Source organism: Capsella rubella, unplaced genomic scaffold (genome assembly GCF_000375325.1).
Source record: "Capsella rubella cultivar Monte Gargano unplaced genomic scaffold, Caprub1_0 scaffold_6, whole genome shotgun sequence".
In the NCBI taxonomy this organism is placed as follows: Eukaryota; Viridiplantae; Streptophyta; class Magnoliopsida; order Brassicales; family Brassicaceae; genus Capsella; species Capsella rubella.
Genome location: NW_006238918.1, coordinates 1794535 through 1806737, shown reverse-complemented (window position 1 = coordinate 1806737; position 12203 = coordinate 1794535). Strand labels below are relative to the sequence as shown.

The window sequence follows — 12203 nt, the reverse complement described above, 5'->3', positions numbered from 1 at the left end:
AAGTCTAAGCCGCCACCTTAAGCCCAAAATCCTCTATAGATATGTTACTTTTGCTTCAGCCACACAGGCAGTCCTACAATCGAAAATGAAACCACATATATCATCAGGCAGTGTGTTTTTTTACTTTTACTCAACAAAATCACTCAACTGCAAAAAAACAATAATATACAATCGAAAATGAAAGTCATGTTATCACATTTTTTCTTATGACAATAGTATATTATCTCTTATATTTTGGCGTTCTAATTAAGTAACTTCAGTTTGGATACTTTGTACTCCAATCTCGTTTTGTATTTTTCTATCGTACTGTCTGAAAACCCGTAATGTGGAGACAAATTATAGGTAGAAACCTCTTGATATATGAGTCCTTCAATCAACATCTTTATAAAAATACTCTTAATTTCAGGCGAAGATCTCTACTTATCATCTGTATAATAATTGTAGATAATCACAAGATAGCATAATTTAATATCACTATCCCACGGCTCCATTGTCTTATTAGCTAGACTAGATCATATAAATAATAAATTAATCTGTTGGTCTACTGTAGTCATCACAACACAGCCACATACAAAAGATGGTGTATGTTTTAGACTCCATAAAACTAACATGTTGTTGTCCAATACATATATTTCAAATTAAACCATCGTTTTTGTCATATTATTAGGGGGTTATTATAAATATATCGACTCTAATCAACTTATTAATTTTGTAGACTCGTGGAAAACTTAAGCTGCGTTTGGCATTAATTTAGCTACTATCGAATCAAAGCTCGCCAACTAATTATTCATATCAAAATATTTAATATAGAGTGAAGACATACGAGTAACTAAAGTAAAAGAGAACTTTCCCCATCAAAGTCTCTCCCTATTTACTCATGGTTCTCGACGTAGCTTTCTCACATTCAATGCGTTAACCATATACTTTCACATACACATATATCTATATGCGTCTCTCTTTATATATGTCGACGTGCGTGTAAGTCTACATACTTCTCTCCCTCAAAACAAAACAAAAAACTCTCTTAATTAATCATCTTCTACTTATATATATGCGTCCGTGTGTGTGTGTGATGGAAAGAGGAGAATGCTTGATGTCGATGAAGCTTAGACCGGTGGTGACGAAACCATCTTCAGACGCGCTTTCCTTCTGGCCGTTTGGGGAAGAGAGAGCGGTTGAGGAGTATGGCGGCGGAGGCGGTTGCATGTGGCCGCCGAGGTCTTACTCATGCAGCTTTTGCGGGAGAGAGTTCAAGTCGGCGCAAGCACTAGGCGGTCACATGAACGTTCATCGAAGAGACAGAGCTCGACTCAAACAACAATCATTATCACCGTCATCAACTGACCAAGCCACGCCTCCTGAATACGATCGCCATCAACAACAACCGCAACAAGTTCTTGACGTGGGATCGAAGGTTCTTGTCCAAGAAGAATTAAGAAAGCCTAATGGAACTAAGAGAGAGATAAGTATTGTCTGTAATAACAACGTTTTAGAAAATCCTACCAAAAGATTTGAGCATGACAAAGGTGAAGTCAAGACTGACTTATCTGTCGGTCTACTGAGTTCTGAGTTTGGTCCACGGAAGAAGCAACTATTTAACGGATCATCTTCGTCATGGAAGAAGGCAAAGACGGATGTTTCAAGATTTCCAATGATGTTAGGGCTGGTCATTGGAGTTTCCAAGATCAACGGTCATCACGATGAGTTGGATCTTGAGCTAAGGCTAGGAGCTGATCCGCCAAAGGTTAACTAGCCTAAGTCCTAATAGTTAAATGAGATTGCCAAAAAGAAGAAGTTAAACTGTCTCTAATCTCAAGAGTGAAAAGAGAGTAGGTTCTGTAGTGTTGGCTTTGATATAGTAATATTTTTATCTTATGGAAAAAAAAAGTCAACACATTAAGTCTCTGCTGTAATTCAATATAAGATAATCTAGATATTTTGTTTTTCTTTTTAATTTTCTTATTACTAAATGATGTAACTTTCTCACTGATTTGGTTTTCAAAATTTATGCCCATCCTCTTCGAAAGATTGTAGTTGATTGAGTTTCTTGGTGATGAAAAACTTAAATAATAAATCACTGGTTGGCAAATTAAAAAAAAAAAAAAAGATAACGTTGATGAAAATTACTAACCCTAGTATTCCATGTGAACTGCCGATAGCTGTAGGAGAAATTAGAGACGGGATTATCATATAGTATTACAACGAAAACATAAAAATAAGAAACAAACTAGTATAAATTGTTTAACCTAGCTAGCTACTGTAATGATCTTAAGAGCTGATATATAGTGTATATATATAGCCTATAACTGGGTCTTATACTTGTAAATAGCGGAAACATAATCAATGTTTACTATAAGCTTTTACAGATGTCCAAATCTAAATTAGCATTATTTGTACATCTATTGCTATATCAGTGGTTGGCACATGAAAACAGTATTGATCATTGTGTTTTTATATGTTTGGAAATAGTAGGAACCTCGAAATTTACTTTTCTAACTAGTTAACTTTTGTAGTTATACAAATCAATAAAAATTGTATCAGAGAGAACATATACTGAACAGTGTTCTTTGTTTTTTCAATATTTCTCTTGATAAACAGGAAAATGGACTATGAAAATATTAATGGTGGAATTAAATAGAAATGTAATGTGCATATGCGGGAACAGATGATTATTGTTTGTTCACATCAAACCAACAGATACGAACATACTATAACACATACATATACATGTAATCTGTTCTGACTGTATGGGACTATAATACTACGAGGAGAAGGGTAAAAAATCTAATAGGAGGAAGTGAGAGTGGTCTTTTCACAATTTACAGCTCCTTATATAAACATACGCTAACGTTTGTATGTTGAACTCTTTTTATTTATATATATACTAATATATATGAGCTATATTTGTTGATCTCGAAACATAATGTGAAAGCTCACACGTGAAATCGATGCTACAAATAACATTTAGGAAAGAAAAGAAAAGAAAAGAAAAAAGAGAGAAAGAAAGAATGAAACCGATGGTTATAAAGGAAAAATATGGTTTGAAAAGGGAGAGGCATCGTATTTCAACGTTGTCTAAAAGAGGAAACCTCATGAAATATTACGAAGCATCCAAACCAAACTGATCTTCAGTTTAAAATTAATAAAAAAAAGAGACAGAGAATTTGAAAAGAACCCACAGACTCTGCTCTGTAGCTGCAAAGTGTAGAAGGAGAAGTTAACTCAACAAAGAAAATGTAAAAAAGGAATTTATGTCATAACTTGTAACCACCCGCCGTTACATCATTTCCTCTTTTAGGAAACTCTGCTTCTGAATATTCAATGTGCTCTTCTTCTTATTCTCACTTTCTTTCTTTTTCTATTTAATTAATTCCCTCTTTTTTTTTTTTTTTATAGTTTAAGGATAATTTGGTGGTTTATTTTTTAATTTCTAGCCAAACAATACAATTTATGTTTTTGATGCAGTATTTTGAAACTCTCCAGTTGTATTTACACATATCTGTGTTTTGATTGTACCCCCCCCCCCCCCCACAAAGTAATTTTGAGATACAACACCTATATACACAAACATGTAAAGTGAAAAAGTCTAAATTCTCTGTTGTCATTGCTTTCCCATTCAAGAAACTCAACTTGAAGTTGCGCCATCATTACATATCTATTGTGTTAAGAATTATGTCTTATTTTATATATGTCAAGAATGCATACAATAGGAAAGTGAAAGGTTGGGAGATAGAGTTGCAAAATAGGTGACTTCTTTAGTGTAAAACAAAGATATAATAGAGAGAGAGCGAGAGCTTTTAAAGGATAGTTCAGAATGCACATGCTCATGCTTCCTTTTCTCATTATTCATCAACATTCATTTTTTCTGGTTAGCTCTTTAAAAAAAGAAACAAAATGATTTGTCCATTAGAATTTACTAATATAGTAACCTTTTCTTTTGCCTCTTGTTTCAATGCACTTTCCTTTTCTGGCTCTTTGTTCTGCTTCTTCGCATTACAACTACACCTTCAGAAACCGTGTGCATCAATATGCATCCAAAGTCAAATGGGAGTATCACCCCCCTTAAAAGAAATAAAAATTACATTTTTTTTTTATGGTTATAATTTGCAAAATTAAAATATTATTTTATTGTTAAGGTAGATGATTGTATAATGAACATAATGGGCTGTGAGCACATAATAAATGGACCCATCGTGAGTCGAGGCCCAGTAGGAATATCTCAACCGTCGGTTTAGTTCACTGATGCTCACAGCTCACACAAGAGATTCCAAGGAGGAGAGTGCGTGAGCGTGACAATGGAGACTACTAACCAAAGGTGGACACTCGCCGGTAAAACCGCTCTGGTAACCGGCGGGACTCGTGGAATCGGGTTTGTCTCTCCTCTAGATTCTCCGATTTCTGATTTTGGTGATATAATGAATGAAGAATTCGTAATTTGCTTGTATGAGTATATTGAATTCGTAATCTATGGTATTGTTTTTTCCCCCTGGGGTAATATAATTCATTAGGCGAGCTGTTGTGGAGGAGCTTGCAAGGTTTGGGGCAAAGGTTCATACTTGTTCAAGGAACCAGGAAGAGCTAAATGCATGCTTGAATGATTGGAAATCCAATGGTTTTGTGGTGACTGGCTCGGTTTGTGATGCTTCGGTTAGGGATCAGAGGGATAAGTTGATTCAGGATGTTTCGTCTGCCTTCAGCGGCAAGCTCAACATCCTTGTAAGTTCTCTTCTCATCCTTGTTGTTTTTTTTGATGAGGTTCTACACATCACCAATCGTGTAATCATAAAACGCATTAGCTCGGTATCCTTGTATTTGTATCAGGTAGAACAATTTTTGAACCAATCTCACATACTTTTGATCAGGTTTCTATATTTTTTTGGTCTTAGCATTGAAATGGTTTAGACTTGTGGTGTTTTTGCTTTGAATTTTAGCTTTCTTCTGTCAATTCAATACATGTAATGTAAGGCTTACATTTTTTTTGCTGTACCATATAGTGATGCTTGTTGATCTCATCATGCAACTCCCATCTATTATGCAAGATATGTTATATAACATGGTTAACATTACTGGAACAAGTATAAGGGTTTGAATCCGTTCTTTGCCTTTCTGAAAATTTCTCAACTTTGTTTTGTATTCAGATAAACAATGTTGGAACTAATATCAGGAAACCAGCAATTGATTACTCAAGCGAGGAATATGCAAAAATCATGTCGACCAACTTAGAATCCGCTTTCCATATATCCCAAATTGCTCATCCTCTTCTTAAAGCATCTGGGGTCGGAAACATTGTGTTCATCTCCTCTGTTGCTGGCCTGGTGCATCTTTCCAGTGGAGCTATCTATGGTGCAACTAAAGGTAAGCCAATGTTTTTTATTCAGAGAAACCCAAAAATACAAGAGAGTAAAAGTAGGTAACATTGGGGTTGTTTTCCCAGGAGCGCTTAATCAACTTACAAGAAATCTAGCTTGCGAGTGGGCAAGTGACAACATCAGAACTAATTGCGTGGCACCATGGTACATTAAGACCTCACTGGTGGAATCGGTATTGTTTCTATACTCTACTATGCCCTAAAGATTTAGCATATGGAACATTGTTTCACTTAGATTGATAAAGTTGTAGGAGAAAAAAGAGTATGGGTCCGCATATAAATCAAACCTATCCAAAATGTTTAAACTAATAGCAAATCAAAATTATAACACAGTTGACCAAAAAGAAGCATTGGATAATGTATGTCAATATCAGAAGATAATCAGAGTTCTCTTTTATGCTGTTATGCAGCTGCTTGAGAAGAAAGAATTTGTGGAGGCCATAGTATCGCGGACCCCACTTGGGAGGGTTGGAGAACCAGAGGAAGTCGCGTCGCTGGTTGCTTTCCTTTGCCTTCCAGCAGCCTCCTACATTACCGGACAGGTCATTTCCGTTGATGGAGGATTCACAGTGAACGGTTTCAGCTATGTTAAGTAAGCCAAAACCTCTCATTGCCACTTTACTAATAAAGCAAGAATCCTTTCTCTGAGGTATTTGCTCGTTGGTCTCGTTTGTCTTTGTTTCTTTGGTTTTGTTTAGTTCTTGTGACGTTTTTAAAGTTGTGTAGTATCCTCACATTTGTATCATAAAACGTCTTTAAAGTTCTGTAATGTCATCACATTTGTATTACAAAAATGGTCAGTGAATAAATCAAATGCACCGGCTCATGTAGATTAAACAGGTGAAGAACTTGGGAGTGAAAAACTTGGGAGTTTTACCATTTTCTTTTTCTTTTGGTTAAGACTTCCGACAAATGCTGGGAAGAGATGATGAAAAAGTTTGGTGAAATCTTCAATCCAATATACTATTAGGGCATCCTTAACGAGGATATCTTAGAGGAAGATTTTGCTTAAGAGAATATCTTATCTCACCCGAAGTTGTTAATTTCATAAACTCAATGGGCCGTTAGATCATAAATGGGCCGTGAGATCATAATGTTGCCTATCGTGAATTGAGGCTCAATAGTAGTATTTCCGCCGGCGGAGTTGAATCGAGGCACCCGGGAAGATAGTGTGAGAATCCTGGAGGAGAAAGCGTGAGCGTGACAATGGAGACTGACAAAAGATGGTCCCTCGCCGGGAAAACGGCTCTGGTAACCGGCGGTACTCGTGGAATCGGGTTTTTCTCTCTTCTCTTGTCAATTCGCTTCCATCCCACGGCTGTCAAACTTTGCGACGTTTTTCCGTTTCCGAGTTGTTTTTGGCTGCATGGTTTAGTTTATTCTGTGATTGTTTCTAAACTTGTGTATAGTGATTGATTCTTATGGGTTTGTTTGATAAAACTGTTTGTTGTACCTCCAGATTGACTTTCCCCTGGCAACATATGAATAGAATGAGTATTGAATTAATAATTCTCTGGGATTTCTTCTGGGGTATATAATATACTCTTTAGGCGAGCAGTAGTGGAGGAACTTGCAAAGTTTGGTGCAAAAGTTTATACTTGTTCAAGGAGCCAGGAAGAGCTAGATGCATGCTTGGATGATTGGAAATCCAGTGGTTTAGTGGTTTCTGGCTCGGTTTGTGATGCTTCAGTTAGGAATCAGAGGGATAAGTTGATTCAGGAAGTGTCTTCCACCTTCAGTGGCAAGCTCAACATCCTTGTAAGTTCCCTTCTCTTGCAAGATATTGTTCAAACTGACTCTCTTTTTTTTTTTCTTTTTTTCTTTTTTTCTCTCAGCATTGTGATCAGGATCGTCGTTGATCTTGAAATAGTTTCCATATGTTTCACCCACCTGAAAATTTCTCAACATTTTTTTTTTTGTCATTCAGATAAACAATGTTGGAATTAATATCAGGAAACCAACTGTCGACTACTCAGGCGAGGAATATGCAAATATCATGACGACTAACTTAGAATCTGCTTTCCATTTATCCCAAATTGCTCATCCTCTTCTTAAAGCTTCTGGAGTCGGAAACATTGTGTTCATTTCCTCCGTTGCTGGTCTGGTGCGTTGCAGTGGATCTATTTATGCTGCTACTAAAGGTGAGTCTATGGTCTTCATTATTCAGAGAAACCAAAAATAAAGAAACGTAAAAGTAGATCAAATTACTGTTGTTTTTCAGGAGCACTTAATCAGCTTGCAAGAAATCTAGCTTGTGAGTGGGCAAGCGACAACATCAGAACCAATTGCGTAGCGCCGTGGTACATCAAGACCTCACTTGTGGAATCGGTATCAATTCCTATGCTCTACTTTACCTAAACTAATGCGTATGGTACAGTGTTTCACTTAGATTCTTAGACTTTTAAGTTGTAAGAGAAAAATAGTGTTGGCATAAATTAAGGCGAACAAAAATGTTTAAACTGAGACTGTATCAAAATTCATTAGTAACCTGATTGGTTTTACTGAAAAGGAACATTGAATGATGTTATGTGAATATCAGAACAAAACTAAAGATAATACTATTGTTATGATGTTCTTATGCAGCTACTTGAGAAGCAAGATTATTTGGAGGCCGTAGTCTCACGAACCCCACTTGGCCGCGTTGGAGAACCTGAGGAAGTCGCGTCGCTGGTTGCTTTCCTATGTCTTCCCGCAGCATCTTACATTACTGGACAGGTCATTTCCGTTGATGGAGGATTTACCATCAACGGTTTCAGTTACGTTAAGTAGCCAAAATCCCTCATCGCTCCTTTACTTACTAGTAAAGCAAGAATCCGTTGTATGAGGTTTTAGCTCCTTGGTTTTTGTTTCTGTGATGTTTTTAAAGCTGCAGTAATTTCCTGACATTTGTATTTTAAAAATAATCATTGAACAAATCAAGGTACAATACAGTTATGCAACATATATATAGACTTCCAACATTTGTTATTGATTTAGATATTAGTATTTTCATGGACAAGCATTCCGTATAAGTATCATGGATCAACCAGTGTCGTGTCTTGCCGACTCTATCTAGATTATGTAAACAGCAGGTGATATATATATATATATATGGGTTAAGTGAGTTTGAACCGGTCTCAATCAAAAGAGGGAACCTAAAACACCAAAACTTTACAAGCTGAAACAGAGTTTGTTCTAGCGTCCCTAACTTTTCTAAAATTCCAAAAGCCTCCCAAGTCCCAACTAAACTAACGATTGATCAAAGACTCCTAGAATTTTTTTGCCCAACACTTGTACTCTATAGATATCTCAAGCTCTTTTTCCTTTTGTCTTCCTCTTCTTCTTGGTATGATGTTTCTCTGACGAGTCAAACCACTTTTCGCATAAGAGAACCCTGTAACTTGCGTGAGGTCCTTCAGCAGTTTCGCGTAAGCTCGTGTGCCACCTCATCGCCTTTCCAATCTCTTGAAGCTCACTCATCACGTTGATGGTATCCCGTATGTATACACGTCCTCCAGGCCTCAAAATCCGGTCCATCTCTAGCATTATCGTTGTCATGTTGCACCTAAACAAGGCCACCAACCAAAACAAAGTTTGTAATACTTCAATGGGAAAAGGATTGAAGAGTATAATTCATTATGGACAACAACGTGGCTGCTGTTACCTTTTTCTTTCAATGGAAAATAGTCCCGCGGCATGCAGCAAATCATAGGTTCTTGGGTAAGTATCAAAAGGTTCACACCTGAATAGAAAAATATTAATGTTTTGAGCGGTGTCACTTTATACAATGTTATTGTGTGATCTATGGCCTCAAAAAGAATTCAGAATGAGGAAAATGTAACAGCAATCAAAGACCATGGCAAGAGATAACGATCCTATACTTTTGCGGTTGTATATTTGCAGTAAGAAGTATTTATACCAATCATGCATTACTCCTAGTAGTCCACGATCATATATAACAGGCAATGTGTTCGGACCGCTGACTGGGATAACATTGAGAACCCAGCAATCAACCTTTAGATCAGCTAATGCAGCCGCAAATCTGCCAAAAAAGAAGAAAAAATTCAGTAAAATATGAAGCAGCCATTTCGGTTGTGTCTACTAGATCATTGCAAGGAGAAAACATGCCCGCCAAATCCAGCTCTCATGTCCAAGACATTTCTAAGTCCTATCTGCTTCCAGTGTAGGGCATTCACATAGTTTGCTATTATTTCTTTCCAGTACTTTGATTCAGCCACAAAGAGCTCTTTTCGGGCAATGTAAGAATCAATTTGTATTGTCTGCAGCCTATCCGGAGGGATCTGCAAACGGGCTGGCCAAGGAACAAGATTTGCTCCATATCCATTTTCTTTAATCCTAGTGATGCATGCCTTCAGATCTACGTACCTAACTTAATCACAAAAACAGTTTAGAGGTGACACAATCATAGGATACAAGAAGTTGCAGAATCAAACAAATCTTGGTCAATCCGTCAATGTCAAGATTGGGAACCAAAGCAGTATCTCAATGTGAATTCTTAATTTGGCAGCTAAAAGAATTGAAAATATTAGGGTATCACAAACATACCAAACATTATCTGGGTCATCTTCAGAACCACACAAAGGAGGAATGACTCCTGCAGCACGACTTAGATAACAAGTGTTATTTACAGGCTTCTGCCAGATTGCTATATATCCCTCCTTCTTTACAAGAACCCAGCACAGTCTAGTGGTAAGGTTAAGCATCTCTGGAAAAATGAAAAAATATTTCTTAATCACATACAAGCATGGTCTCAAATAAGAGACTATATATATATATATATATATATATATATATCCTTGCAGAAAGAAAAGACATGCTCTAAATATATTTTGATAGGCAAACTGACCAAGAAAAATAAAATAAAAAAAATTCAGCACTGAAGTGTAGGTAGTAGCTTTCGGAGCTTTCTCCCTAGAAAATTCGAGAGTTTTCAACCAAAAGAGCTTTGGTTGGAATGCTTGTATCACTAAAACCAACACTTCTTAAACGCAGAAATGAACTATTAAGCTGCATGGAATGTACCTTCCCACTGTTCTTCCAAGGCCTTTTCATGCTTATATACAGGTTGTGCTGCCCAAACAAAATATCCTCCGGCACGAAGCATCCTATTGACTTCAAGGAGCAGGATCCCATCTTCATATGAAAGACAATGAAAATACATGAGAATCTGTCAGTAGAAGCTTAGAAATACTTAGTGTTCAGTTTGACCTTTTACTGATAATTTTTGATATTAAATGACACATCAGTCAGCAGAGCACAGTTTTAACTCTAGGAGGCACAGAGCGATAGCATGGTTTATAAAAAAAAAGAGCAAAAACAAAAATTAACCATGGTAGAAGGAACAGGTAAAAGTTTGTGCAACTGAATTTACACAAGATTTATGTCTATAAGTTTGTAATAAGTAAACAGTGTGATAACAGATTTTCATACCATCACGAGTCCAGTTGATTCTACACCTTGAACAATGAACCAAATCAAAAGCTTGGCTTGGGTACAACAATCGACGTGTTGTGAATGCTGCCACCATTGCAGGAACACCACGCTCAAGAGCAAACTGTATCTGGTTCTCATGAACATCCTTTGGAGCTATGGACATCGTCAAGACATTTCTCGACATTAAGTAGGCACCAAAACTTGCTACACCACATCCAATGTCAAGAACAACTCGTGTATGATTACCAAAGCTGATATCAGGAATCATCTAGACATGCAACGAAAAGAAAAAACAGTAACATCAGACTGAAGTGACCAAAGAAGCAAATATTTTTCACGTTGAGTCATAAAAATCAAATATAACCTGAGAGATCTGATCCAAATACTGATCAGCACCATGTATAAACTGAGTACCACCGCCAGGAAACTTGAATTTGTCATTCTCTTTGTAAATCCAGTTTTGACCACCTTTGTCTTCAACAAGTCGAGTATGTGGAACATTGTTGAACCACAGCTGTTAACAAAAACCAATCCATTGGGAATACAAAATCAAACCAACGACAAAATCAGAAGAGAGAGATTTGACAAATACCTCATCACGGCTTCTTGGCCACGGAATCGGAGAACGGTATCCATTGGGAATAGGAACGGTGCAATTCAATCCCGTCCCTTGTTTGGGGCAATTCCGTTCGAAACGCTCACCACGCGCCGTCGAATTGAGCCTTTTGATGGCTTCAACATTATCCAAACAAGGAATGTACTCCGTCATATCCTCCGAACAGATCTCGAATTGCCTCACAGTAACCGTGGCCGTGGTGGTTTTAGTGTCACCGTCATCACTACTCTCGAATTCCGTCTGATTTCCCAACGTCTCCGCCGACCCAGCGTCGTAATCCCCAATCTGGAACTCATCAGACATTGTTCCATTCTCGTTAACGATCCCAAACACCTTCAGGTCAACAGAATCTGGCGGCGGCGGCGGTGGTGGTGGTGGTGACAAAGACGGTGGCAAAAACGGGTGACTCTGGGAGATCAAACCAGAGATATTATAGGATTTTCCAAAATCAGGAGAGAGTGCGACAATGGAAGAGCGAGAAGGCTCGGCGGAGAAGAAGAGGAGGCGGCGAAAGCCATCCTCAGACCAATGCTTACCGAGGAAGAAACAAGCAACGGAGATCAAGACAAAGAGGGAGATCTTGAGGAAAACAGAGTTTCTGAGCAGATTGGTACCGACGAAGAGCTTCATTAGCGTCGGATTCTCAGACACATTACGCTTAGCAGTGACTAAGAGTTTCTTTATTTTCCCGGGGAATCCTCAGACTGATAGTGATGAATGAAGCAATCTCCAACCTAATTAAAGTTCAATTTCGTGGGCGAGGGACTTTTTTTGTTTTTTTTTAAT

The 12203-nt window shown here is 37.6% G+C and overlaps 4 protein-coding genes across 4 annotated transcripts; 3 read left to right on the top strand and 1 right to left on the bottom strand.

Annotated features, from left to right (window-relative positions):
* Positions 1–1072: 1072 nt before the first annotated feature.
* On the top strand, positions 1073–1753 carry LOC17883873 (probable transcriptional regulator RABBIT EARS). The gene has a single exon (XM_006289368.1). The coding sequence runs from the start codon at positions 1073–1075 to the stop codon at positions 1751–1753; it is 681 nt and encodes a 226-aa protein (XP_006289430.1).
* A 2498-nt stretch (positions 1754–4251) lies between these two features.
* On the top strand, positions 4252–6205 carry LOC17883985 (tropinone reductase homolog At5g06060). The gene is made up of 5 exons (XM_006288415.2): positions 4252–4369; positions 4509–4716; positions 5139–5355; positions 5435–5541; positions 5779–6205. Exons 1-5 carry the CDS (start codon positions 4296–4298, stop codon positions 5962–5964), a joined length of 792 nt encoding a protein of 263 aa, XP_006288477.1. The 5' UTR covers positions 4252–4295; the 3' UTR covers positions 5965–6205.
* Positions 6206–6473: 268 nt separating this feature from the next.
* Positions 6474–8328, top strand: LOC17883737 (tropinone reductase homolog At5g06060). The gene is made up of 5 exons (XM_006290135.2): positions 6474–6645; positions 6919–7126; positions 7296–7509; positions 7590–7696; positions 7952–8328. The coding sequence occupies exons 1-5, from the start codon at positions 6575–6577 to the stop codon at positions 8135–8137; spliced, it is 786 nt and encodes a 261-aa protein (XP_006290197.1). The 5' UTR covers positions 6474–6574; the 3' UTR covers positions 8138–8328.
* Positions 8329–8424: 96 nt separating this feature from the next.
* LOC17883488 (probable methyltransferase PMT12) lies at positions 8425–12145 on the bottom strand. Its single transcript, XM_006287134.2, has 9 exons — positions 11394–12145; positions 11166–11315; positions 10799–11069; positions 10391–10501; positions 9914–10073; positions 9476–9733; positions 9267–9389; positions 9012–9089; positions 8425–8912 (listed from the first exon to the last, which is right to left on the bottom strand). Exons 1-9 carry the CDS (start codon positions 12045–12047, stop codon positions 8657–8659), a joined length of 2061 nt encoding a protein of 686 aa, XP_006287196.1. The 5' UTR covers positions 12048–12145; the 3' UTR covers positions 8425–8656.
* Positions 12146–12203: the final 58 nt, after the last annotated feature.